Source organism: Emiliania huxleyi (assembly GCF_000372725.1).
Source record: "Emiliania huxleyi CCMP1516 chromosome Unknown EMIHUscaffold_164, whole genome shotgun sequence".
NCBI classification, from domain to species: Eukaryota; Haptophyta; order Isochrysidales; family Noelaerhabdaceae; genus Emiliania; species Emiliania huxleyi.
In genome coordinates, this window is record NW_005200941.1 from 8,684 (window position 1) to 20,168 (window position 11,485).

Sequence of the window (11,485 nt, forward strand, 5' to 3'; positions counted from 1 at the left end):
CGGAAACCTGTCTACTCCAGTTCCATCTGAGGCCACGTAAATGGGCTCGAGGCACTCGTAGGGCGATACTCGGTTGCCAAGATTCTGACCCGGCGGGTCCCAGAATGTGGGCTGCCCCTCGCAGACTGGCGGCGGGTCTTGGCACGGGCCAGGGTCGCCATCGCAATGCACCCACATGTTTTTGGCCCAACGGCCCAGGTCGTTGTTGAGGGTCACGTAGCTCTTGTCGTTGACCTTCGTCGTGGTGTATGAGGGATGGATGTTTAAATAATTCGGGGCCAGGCTCGTCACCTCCTTGCAGTTTGTGCAGTCGTATGGAATTCCCGCCCCGTTAATGCACTGCACCGTTTTGGAGTTGAACCCCTTCTCCGGACCTGTGTGACCGTGTGAGCCGATGCGGATCAAGCCACAGCACCCCGCATTCGAGAAAGGGACAGGGTCGGTCGAGATGGTGTCTCCTAGTTCCGGATTGTACGGCTTATTACGACCTGGGTCGTCCGGATACCGACCTGTCTCTAAGATGCCTCCTCGGTATCCGGCCACGCCGTCGGCCCACGGCCCTCCATGTCTCAGGCCTGGCACGGCGGTGGCTCCGACATTAGTGCCGAAATATGTCATCTTGATGCATTCTTCCGTGACGTTAATCCAGGCGGTTGATTCCGAAAATATATCGATCGCCTGCAAGCTGCATTCGTTCATCGCCTCAAAAGCTACGCATTGCGCGATCCCCCGCGGGGGAGGCGCGGGCGGAGGTTTAGGTACGGGAGGGGAGACGCTGCAGCACTCATCCTTCTTTGCGGTGATGCTTGTGCAAGCCGCCCCTAACGAGGCGAGCCTGTCTGGCTCGAGGCAAGATTCCAGTTCGTGGCAGTCGCACAGTCCGTTGTACCAGAGGTATTCGCAAGTGCAATCAAGCCCCCTGCGCTGGCGTTCACCATCCTGTTCATCCTCGCCCTGTCATCCGTCGGCGTTGTGGCCCCCCTCGCGCTCAAGCAGGTTGCTGTGGAGGGGGTGGACTTCAGTCAGGTCGACGCCAAGATGGAGAAGGCGTTGGAGAAGCGCGTTGAGGCGTTGATGGACAAGCTGCGCGGGGAGCTCAAGGCGGATACGGGGAAGGCACCGCTCGTTGTTGACGCGGTTGGCTCGTAGCCAGCTGGGCGCGCAGGGCAGAGGCTCAACGGTCATCGGCTCGTCGAGGTCGGAAGCACCTGCTCGAACCCTGAGCAATGTGCAGCGTTGCACGCGTTGCATGAATGCACGTTGAGTTGTACGAAGGTGGTAGTAATTATTGTCTTGAGTATTGCGCGTCTCTCGACAGAGAGCGCTAGCCTCTACCCCTTCGGTCCGTCGGATCTCGGCGCGGCAGATGCGACGCCGAGACTGACCTCCCTTGTGGTGGGCTGCTGAGCCTCCCCCACACACGAGAACACCACAGGGACTCCCATGACACACTAGAACAAGGTATGCCACGAGGCGGGATGAGACTAGACGTCTCGGACGAGACTCGTCACTCGACGGAAACCTAAGAATGGGCGGTCGGCGTCGGGGTAGAGCGACAGGGCGTACGGGGTAGCCGTCACTCTCCTGCCTCGAAAGGGCGGGGCTGTCCCGGAAAGTGAGAGACGCCGGGCAGCGTGGCGCACAACTGAACCCTCCCATACGTGCTTGTGCTCCTCCTTCGCTGTCCCATCTCCTCATCTCTTTCCCGCCTGGGCGGGGCGGTGGGCGGGCGCGCGGTGCGGCATGGCGTGCGTGTGTGTGCGACTGCAACGAAGGACCGCTCGCAAGGGACCATCGGGTTTGTACTGAGAGAGAGAGAATTCTTGATACGAAACCACGACGACACACACCAGTCGACTCGCATCGGTTGCCTCCATGAACGGCGGAGCTATTCTCGCGTCCACACCACACCTGGCTCCAACGTGGACACTCTCTCTCTCTCTCTCTCTCTCGTTTGTACTATTAACAACGAGGCGCTAACAAAAAAGAATTCGACGTGCGCTCGCGGATTTCGGCCGTCTCCCTTGCCCCCCGGGGCCACGGACGTGGGCCGTGAGACACCTCGTGAATATCCTCTATCCAACCAGAATGCCTCCGCGCGAGCAGCAGAGCCGCGCCAGCCGGCCCGCGCGGGCCGGCTTTCGCATGGTTGGCGAGCAGCCGGTCACCCCGACCCGCTCGCCGCCTCGCCTCCCCGGGCAGCGGCGCTTCCCGCCGCCGGTGCCTAGCTCCGAGGAGGAGGCGCTCGCGATCGCGCGCGGCATCATCCGGCACTCGTCGCACGACGACGGCGACCGCACCGAGGCGCGCCACTCCCTGCCGCCGCCGCTGGCCGGCGACGGCGCCGCGGAGCCGCGCGAGCTCTCCGAGTCGCTGCTCGGTGACGGAGGAGCGCTCGGTCCGCTGGACGAGCGGTCGTACGCGACGGAGCACGACTGGCGGAGCAACGCCGCGTGGGACCGCGCCAAGGAGGCCTCCGCCGGCGCGGATAGCAGCGGCAGCATCGCGGCGGGCGATGGCAACGACGGCGCAGGCGACGACCACAACGCGTCGTCGTGGCTGCCTCGCTCCTTCTACAGCGCGCCGTCGCGGCAGCAGACGCCGTCGGGACGGGCCGCGCCGGAGGTGTCCCGCGACGGCAGCAGAGAGGCGCGGCCTCCCGAGGTGAAGCCGTTTGGCTCCTTCTCTTCCAACTGGAACGGTCTCGAGCTGGGGCTAGAAGGCTATTCATCAATTATGAACTAGTAACGGTGGAGTAGTTGCTCATTAGGTCTCGAGCTGGGGCTGGGAGGCTGGGCGTCGCTCCACAGCCCCGCCAGGTCGCCCAAGGCAGCGCGCAAGGGCGGCTGGGCAAGGCTGGCCAGCGAGGGCAGCAACGGCACCGGGCGCTGGTCAGTGCTCGAGTCAGCTCAGCATGCGGTGGGTTCGTCGTGGGCGCGTGCACGGCAGGTGCTGGTGGCGCAGCAGATGACGCGGAAGTCACTCTTCTCGCGCCAGCTTGGTTCCATCATCCTCTCGGACCAGAACCCACTGCTCCCCGCCTTCCTCACGCGCCGCGACAACAAAGGCGCGAAGCGGTGCATCACCTGGTCGTGCGCGTGGCTGGTGCTGGTGCCGCTGCTGATCGCCTTCACCGTCCTCGCAATCACCTCCCTCACCTCGCTCGCCTTTGTCGCCTGGCCGTGGCTGAGGGATGGGTCGACGGGCAACGGCTGCCACGCGTCCCCGGTCTGGATGTCGAACTTTATCGAGCGGCGCATCGACAGCGCCATCAGCCAGATTGACTTTCCGCAGCCTGTGCTTGGCAACAACCTCAAGCCGCGCGCCGACGTACTCGGCGTGGTGGTCAAGCTGAAGAACGTCTCGCTCGAGGCACTCGAGATCAACGCGTTCGAGCTCTCCGCTTGCTACGAGGACGACGTGATCGCGCTGCCGCTGCTGATGCCCGCAAAGAGCACCGCGATGAAGCTGTCCGAAGTGCACTTCGGGTCGCGCGCAGAGTACGAGGTGTATGGCGCGTGGGGTGCCTTGTACCTTGGCTCCGGCTACGCGCGGGTGTCGGGGAGGGGGCAGGTGACCATCGAGACCGACCCGCTCAACCTGCAGCACTTCGTCACTTCCTGCGACGCCACCTTTGACGAGGAGGCGACGACGATGGAGGTGCACGGCTTGGGCGAGGGCACACCCTTCGCGTCCAAGGGGTTCCTCAACACGATCGTCGACTTTGACATGCTGATGTGCGAGGGGCGCGGCGACAACTCGATCTACAACTTCGAAGGAGACCGCGTCTTTCGCGGCGTACCGACGGAGGTCAACGCCGTCGTCCTCAAGGAGGTGCCGGTGCTGCACGCGCTGCTGCGGTTCGCCTTCTTCCTCCTCTCCCTGCTCGCTCTCGCACTCGTGCTTCTCGGCTTCGGCGTCCGCTGCTGGCTCTCCCGCGTCAACAGGCAGCTGTGGGGGCAGCGAACCGTCGAGTTCTACCTGAGGCGAGCTCTAGCCGAGATGTAGCCGAGATGTAGCCAAGAGGTAGAGGCGTGCGCATATCTCCCCACACCTCCCCACGCCTCTTCACGCCTCCCCACGCCTCCTCACACCTCCCCACATCTCCCCACGCCTCCCCACATCTCCCCACACCTCCCCACACCTCCCCACACCCCCCCACATCTCCCCACATCTCCCCACACCTCCCCACACCTCCCCACACCTCCCCACACCTCCCCACGCCTCCCCACACCTCCCCACGCCCCCCCACACCTCCCCACGCCCCCCCACGCGTCCCACCATCTAGGCGGTGGCTCGGCGCGCGCCACTACGCCCTCTTCATCTGGCTCTTCAAGCGCGTGGCCGTGCTCACTGTCGCCGGCACGTTCGCCGCCGTCGTCGTCCTCGGCGCCTGCTACTTTCTGACGGACGAGACGGTGGCATTCGCGCCGTCCCAGGACGGCAACGGCGGGAAGCGGCGCTGCCCGATCGGCGGGAGCCGCTCCGAGTGCGAGGACGAGCTGCCTAGCGACGTGGACCCGATGCTGGAGGAGGCCATCCTCCAAAACATCCCCGGCACGGAGCAGTTTCAGCCCTTCTTCGACGGCTTGCCTTTCGGCCGCCGCCTCGCCGCCACCCTCGCCGCCGCCGCCGCCTCGCGCCCTCCCTCGCTGCCCTCGCTCGCCCGCCCGGGGACGGAGCTGGCACAGGAGCAGCTTCGACACTTCCGAGACACTTCCGAGACACACCTCGCCTGACCGGAGGGCGAGTGGCGCCGGTCGGCCTCTGAGCTTCGATGACCGCCCCCACCACCCCTCTATCACCAGCTGGCTGCCGCACGGACCCACGCCGCCGCCTATTCCGTCGGCCTGATCGGCCGGCTGGTCGGTTGCTGGCTGGTCGGTTGCCTCGCCCCCGCCCCTCTCTGGCCTTGCCGGGAGGACCTGCCCCTCTGGTGCCGGCTCCCTGCCTGGACCCGGTGCATGGAGTCGACATGGAGCATGCTCGCTCTCGCAGTCCCACGCCATGCTCTACCCTACTCAAACAACACGTGACCTGACTCGCTCTCTCTGTTTTGTCTCTGTGCCATGTTGCCCCCGCTTGCGTGCCGGCCTCCGCCGTTGCGCGAGGCGGCGTGTGCGCGTGTGTGCTTTCAGTGCTTTTGGATCGTCCCATGTGATGCATAGTACTAGTAGCGTGGCTAGGTGCGTGGGCTCGGCTGAGGCATAGTACTAGTAGCTTGCTCCCGGCCCAGTGGGGACATTTGCTAAAGCTTGCTAAAGGTGTTCTGCACATTCCGTACATCTTGGCGCGAAGCGGGGCGCAACGCGGCGCTTTGCAACGTCTCCCGTCGTGTCCTGCCCAATCACCCTCATAAGAGAGATTTTTAGCAATACCAAACAAATCTAACACTCACACGTCATTTGGGGCCTGGAGCCCTGTTCACGCGCGCGCGAGACGTGCAGACAGGGTTGCGTTTGTGCCCTCATAATGCGGCGCCGCCGTCGTGGATAAACCGGCAAAGCATGCCAGGCGTGCGTTCGCGATGCGGTTGCAAGCCTTGGCGCTCAGTCGGCCCGCCATCACCCCGGGCGGCACCACCGCCGCGACCAGTTCGCCGGTGACGAGCAAGCGGGTTTTAGGCAGCCGGGGGGTTGACGGGGCGATGGGCCTGAGCGGCGCCGGCTGGCGGGGCGAGACGATAATGTTAATAAAAAAATCGAAAACAAATATTTCCTGGGCCGGTCTGCTAGAATATATCTCGCGCGCGCTAATACCTCCCTCCCGGCGTCACCCTCCTGACCCCTACTGCCGCGCGTCTGTCTACTTGGCCCCGCCGGCCGCCGACCATCCATCCTTCCATCCTTCGCAGGAACCAGGGTGTGCCTCCAAAGCACTCTCTGCCCCAAGGCCGAGCCCGCGCCGCGGGCAGCCCCGCGCTCGCTCTTGCGCGCGCGCCTCAGAGGATCCCGTCAGAAGATGTGACCGAAGCGCTTCAGCCGCTGGATGCGTGCGTGTTGGTCGAGGGTGTGGTATTGCGCGACGCACTCGGACGAGACCACTCCCCTCCGCCGCTCTTCGTTGACCATCCGGTAGGGCGGCTGCTCGATGCCCCTAGTGGGCGATCTGAGAGCGCCCTGGTGGGCGCTGAGGGAGCGGCGCATGGGGCGCTCGGCAGCCGACTGCGCCACCACGGCGAAGGGCGCGACGAACCGAGGGTCGGCGCCCCGAGGCAAATCGGAGCAGCTGTGGCGGGAAACCGACTGCCTCTCTGGCGGGGGGACGGAGAGAGGGGCGGGACTCGATCGCCGCGTCGGAGCGCAGGAGGAGGCAGTTGGCACAGCCTGCGGAGCGGAGGCCGGGGCGGCGTCAGGGCCGGCGGGAGGGGCAGCAGGCGTGTCAAAAGGATGGCAGAGAGCTGTGGCGCGTCGTGCTAATCGATAGGCATTTTGGGAGCGTGTCTTGCGACTGGCTGGTGGCATCTACCCGGATATCGCGTCCGTCGGGGGTCTCGGTAGCGTCTCAGTGGGTCTGGGCAGTGTCTCAGGAGTGCGCGCCTCGAGCTCGCAGAGCTGCGAGGCCACAGAGCTGTTGCGCGACAAGTCGACCGACGACGGGGTGAGCAGGTTGGCGGGCGCCGACTGGGGCCGCGTCGAGCGCACATCGCACTGCTCCATCACGGTCTTGGCCAGGTTGAGGAACTCGTCGACATTGCCCGCCCGGACGGCCCGCCGCCTCGGGCGCGGCATGCCCGGCCTGACCTCCCCGTCCTCCGGAGACGTGGCAGGCATGGGCCGATGCGAAGGGTGTCTGGTCGAGCAGCGAGGTGAGTTCCACACCCACTCGCCGAGACCCCTTTGCGCGCGGCGGCAAAAACGAGCGCCGTGCTGACGCGCGCGCGGCCAATCTCCTGGGGAACGTGCTTGGTCATCCGGACGGCCTTCTCATCACCTCTCCCTCTGTGGTACAGGCGGAGTCGCTGCTCAAGGTCTGTGCGCCAACCGCAAAGTCAGTCGTCATCCTCGCCGACCTCGATATCTCGGCGGACGAGTCTGACGCCAAAGTGATGCGCACCGTCGTCGCCCTCTCCGCCTTTCCCAAGCTCGCCGGCCATATTGTCGCCGAGGTGCGCGACGTGGACAACGTGGAGAACGTGCGGCTCGTCGCGCGGCACCCGATTGAGTGCGTCGTTGCGAACGACACCATCGGCCGCATGATGATCAATTGCGCCCGCCAGCCAGCACTCGCGTCGGTGCTCGAGTCGCTCCTCGGTTTTGAGGGCGACGAGTTCTACCTCCGCGCCTGGCCCGATCTGGTTGGCCGCTCCTTCCACTCCATCTTCCTCGAGGATACGCTTGAGGGCGCTGTACCCATCGGCTTGCGCAAGCGCAACGGCAGCATCATCCTCATCCCCGGCCCCGATGAGTTGGTCGACGACCACGATGAGGTGCTCGTGCTATCTCGGCTTGGGCTCGGCGAATCTCGGCTAAGCTCAGTGCGAATGTCGCCAGGTGATTGTGATTGCCGAGGACGACGACACGTACGGCCCGCGGGTGACTCCACTCGGCCCCAGCGCCACCACCACCACCCCGCGCGGTGCGCCGAGATGCGGCCGAGATGCAGCCGAGATGCCACAGCCAGTGAGGCAAGAGAGGGGAAGAGAGCGGGGGCGACGTAGAATCCTCCCACGTCGTGCAATGCCTCCGCACAGCTCGCCGCACCCCTTGCCCCATCTCGCCAGGCGCCAAGCCGAGCGAGGAAGAGGAGGACGACTCGGAGGAGGAGCACACACCGCGCGGCCACGGGCTGGTTGGGGCTGACCGTGCGCAACACTACCTCTTCCTCGGCTGGCGCAACGACGTGGCGGACATGGTTGCATACCTGGATGAGATTGCGCCGCACGGCTCTACTCTCACCATCGCCGCGCAGCTGCCGCTCGACGAGCGGGAGCTCCAGATGAACGCCGATGGCCGGCACCGGCGGGACGGTCTGCAGAACCTGACGCTGACTCACATCGTCGAGTCGGTGGTCAGCAGGCACGCCCTCGAGATGCTGCCGCTGCTCGCGTGCGACGCGATCCTCATCCTCTCGGACCACGGCCAAAGCGGCGATCCGACCCACGCCGACTCGCTCGCCCTCGCTGCTCTGATGCTTACTCGCGACATACAGCGGCGCTGGTGCCACGACCCGACCACCACGCTGCCGCCGCTCGCCGAGGGAATTCCGCTCGAGCTCGCGTCGGACCGTCGCCCGCGGCTGGACGACGCCAATCCCACGTCGGCGGGCGGCGCTTCCCCCTCTCATTGGCACACCCTCCGGCAGAGCCACCGGAGCGGCCGCCGCCGGCGCGCATCACGCGAGCTCAACTCGGAGTGCACCGTGGTCACCGAGCTGAGAGATATCTCACTCCAGCGCAACGTGCGGGCGAGCGGCCTCGCCGAAGGCGACTTTGTCGCATCCAATGAGCTGGTCGCACGCATCGTCGCGATGATCTCCGAGCGGGCCGAGGCATGCCCGCCCGACGCCGCCCCGACGCCGCGCCAACCAAGACCCGCCGCCGCCGTCATCGTAGCCGCCATCGCACTCAACCCTTTACGCCGCAGTCCACTGAGCTCCCTTTCTGCCGCCGGGCGCTGATACTGCGTTGCCCCACAGGTGAGCCCGATCCTGAATACCCTCCTCGAGTCGACGGGGCCGAGCCTCCTCATCCACCCGTCAACAAAGTATGTCAAGGACGGAAGGTGCTGCAGCTTCCTCAAGCTCGCCTCCAAGGTGCTCGTCTCAGTCGGAATCGCATTAGCCACGGCGTCCCGTGACATGCGCATGCACATGTATAGGCGCTCGCCTATGGCGAGATCGCGATCGGCTACCTCGTCGACGGCAAGACCCTCGTGCTCAACCCGCGCGACAAGGCCGAGAAGCTGATCAATTGGCACCACGGCGACACGGTCGCGGTCATTGCCATGCTGCCGCCCTCGGGGACCAAGACGTCGGCCGAGGCGAGGTGGTGATGCATGTTTGGCGGCCTTTGGCCCGATGTGGGTATCGCAACTCTAATGAGGAAAGTAAACGCTGAAGCCGTGCGGGGCGGGCCCTGCCCGGGGGAGCCCCGCCCGCCCGCGGGACTTCAGCCTTCACCTGCAGGCACCCCGACGGCGACGCAGTCTCTCTCGGGCCCGGGCGCGAGCGGCGCGTGCGGCAGCGCCAGCGGCCACGGACCAGCGTTGTAATCGTAGAGAGCGAGGGTTGGCCCTACCACTCGGCGAGCGTGTGTGTTCCTCTTGCCCCCTTCATATACCTAGGCTTACACTGAGACGTACTCGCGGCACGCACGGCAAGAGATCACAGTAACATAAACACGGACCGGATAAATGCAAACGCGCATGATCGAGGAAGGGGGCGGTGCGGCAGTGTACGCGTCGGTCCACAAGTGCTCACTCGAGCCTAGCGCCCGCTGACTGGTGCGCACGCGGCGCCGGAGTCCGGAGAGGGCTCGCCACCGCCATGGACCGCTGCGCGCCTCACGAGCCGGCGCCCGGCCGCCACGCCTCGTCGCCTGTGCCTCGCCCGCGCCCGCGCGCCCGCCCGCCCCTCGGCCGCGACTTGGTCGGCACCGCAGGCTCGAGGCCAAGCTCCGCCTACCCGAGATTGTGCGAGATGCGCCGAGATTGCCCGAGGTTGCGCGCCGCGCCCCGGGGCGTGGCTCGCTCACCAGCTTCTGCTGGTTGCTCTCGATGTTCCTCTGCCGCTCGCGCTCGTACTCGGAGAGCGGCGGCGCCTGCTAATCGCCGACTCACTAGCCTCACTCACTAGTGTCTCGCGCTCGGACAGCGGCCGCGCCTCCTTGGGCGCCGCCTTGCGCGCCCGCTTCTGAGCCGGGGAGTCCTTGAGGGCCTCCTTGAGGGCCCTGGCAGGCGCCGCCGCGCGGCACTCGGGGCAAAGCAACGCGCCGCTCCTCGGCCGCCGCTTGGGCGGGTTGTCGAGGCAGCCGAAGTGGAAGAGGCGGCCGCACGCGTCGATGCAGCCTAGGAGGGCGTCCCCGGGGGCGGAGGCGCCACCGCAAACGTCGCAGATGTCCTCGGCGGCGGGAGGAGGCGCCTGCGGGACTTGTCCAGGAAAGGTCGAGGAAAGGTCGAGGAAAGGTCGAGGACGGGTCTCGGGCGGCGGGAGCGGGGGACCCACGCGAAGCGAGCCGGCACCCAGCCACGAGGGCTGCCCGCCTAGGGTTCGGGTACCGTGGGGGTATGGCCTAGGGTTCGGGTACCGTGGGGGTATGGCCTAGGGTTCGGGTACCGTGGGGGTATGGCCTAGGGTGCGGGTACCGTGGGGGTATGGCCTAGGGTTCGGGTACCGTGGGGGTATGGCCTAGGGTGCGGGTACCGTGGGGGTATGGCCTAGGGTTCGGGTACCGTGGGGGTATGGGCAGCCAGCAGGGGTGTACACGCTAGAGCTCGCACTAGAGGCCGTCCTCGCATTCGCCTTCCCGGGACCCGGTGCTGCCTTCTGACTGCCGTCGAGACCCTCTCTCCCTTCTCGACTCTCTGTGCGTGTGCGTCTTTGGGCTTGGGGTTGTGTAGCGTGAATACGCAGAGGTCAGGGGTGTGAAGACGGCCTCTCCTGAGAAGCACCCCTTGAATAGAGCCGGGTGTGAATCCCGCGAACACGGCTGAGTACGGCGGAGTGCGGCGGAGTGAGTCTCCTCTCGAGCGCTAGTTGGGACACACGGAAGAGAACATCCCCTCCCCTTCTAGGGCTGCCCGCCAGTGGCCGCGGCGGTAGGTCTGCGAAATTGACGATGGCGACGGCTGGTAACGGCCGGCTCCACAGGGCGGCGTCATACGGGGAGGCGAGCAGCGGCGCCTGCTCACACCGGAGAGCTGTGAATTAGACGCCGCTCACGAAGGACTGCGTCGCACAGGGCGGCGAGCAGCGGCGCCGGCGCAAAACACTCGGAGATGGTGCGGGACAGTGCTGTAGCAGACGCGCGCGCTGGTGCGCTCTCGACGTCGTCGTCAGCCTCCACCTCGGTCTCCTCCCCCTCCTCCTCCTCCTCCTCCTCCTCCTCGTCGTCGTCGTCGTCGCTGCCTCCCTCGCTCTCCGTCTCAGACGCCGCCTCTGCCCGCACTGCTCGGCCGCCGCCGCCGCCCGCGCCTGCGCCGCCGCCGCCCGCGCCGCCGCCGCCCGCGCCGCCGCCGCCCGCGCCGCCGCCGCCCGCGCCGCCCCGCGCTCTCGCCCGCCCGCCCCGCCTCGCTCCGCGCGCGCCGGTCCCTCGGTCCCTTGCCCCGCCCACCCCAACGCGGGGCCCTTCTATTAAGCTTATTCATACCGGTCAACCTCAAGGGGGGGCCCCGGAACCGGTTTTTTTTTCCCTTTTGTGAGGGGTTAGTTTCCGCAATTTGGCCTGAATTCGTAGTCCATAATAGGTTTTCCTGGGGTCAAATTTTTTTATTCCGGCTCCAAAATTCCAACTTAAATGTTAAAGGAATCCTGAAGCCTTTAAAAT

General features: G+C 66.0%; 3 protein-coding genes across 3 annotated transcripts; 2 read left to right on the top strand and 1 right to left on the bottom strand.

Moving 5' to 3' along the window:
* The first annotated feature begins 2,031 nt into the window (after positions 1-2,031).
* EMIHUDRAFT_441765 (hypothetical protein) lies at positions 2,032-5,274 on the top strand. The gene is made up of 3 exons (XM_005785050.1): positions 2,032-2,701; positions 2,771-3,986; positions 4,289-5,274. Exons 1-3 carry the CDS (start codon positions 2,089-2,091, stop codon positions 4,737-4,739), a joined length of 2,280 nt encoding a protein of 759 aa, XP_005785107.1. The 5' UTR covers positions 2,032-2,088; the 3' UTR covers positions 4,740-5,274.
* A 1,774-nt stretch (positions 5,275-7,048) lies between these two features.
* Positions 7,049-8,993, top strand: EMIHUDRAFT_230449 (hypothetical protein; the record flags this gene model as incomplete). The annotated part of the gene is made up of 4 exons (XM_005785051.1): positions 7,049-7,493; positions 7,724-8,451; positions 8,638-8,754; positions 8,820-8,993. 4 exons carry the CDS (start codon positions 7,049-7,051, stop codon positions 8,991-8,993), a joined length of 1,464 nt encoding a protein of 487 aa, XP_005785108.1.
* A 293-nt stretch (positions 8,994-9,286) lies between these two features.
* On the bottom strand, positions 9,287-10,718 carry EMIHUDRAFT_230450 (hypothetical protein; the record flags this gene model as incomplete). The annotated part of the gene is made up of 6 exons (XM_005785052.1): positions 9,287-9,440; positions 9,586-9,620; positions 9,695-9,760; positions 9,793-10,080; positions 10,161-10,202; positions 10,707-10,718. 6 exons carry the CDS (start codon positions 10,716-10,718, stop codon positions 9,287-9,289), a joined length of 597 nt encoding a protein of 198 aa, XP_005785109.1.
* Positions 10,719-11,485: the final 767 nt, after the last annotated feature.

Bases quoted from the DNA above. Each gene is read 5' to 3' on its own strand.
- EMIHUDRAFT_441765 (XM_005785050.1), top strand. From the start codon at position 2,089: ATGCCTCCGCGCGAGCAGCAGAGCCGCGCCAGCCGGCCCGCGCGGGCC. The intron at 2,702-2,770 runs GTCTCGAGCTGG...GTTGCTCATTAG, and splicing joins CTTCTCTTCCAACTGGAACG to GTCTCGAGCTGGGGCTGGGA. The intron at 3,987-4,288 runs GCGAGCTCTAGC...CCCACCATCTAG, and splicing joins ACCGTCGAGTTCTACCTGAG to GCGGTGGCTCGGCGCGCGCC.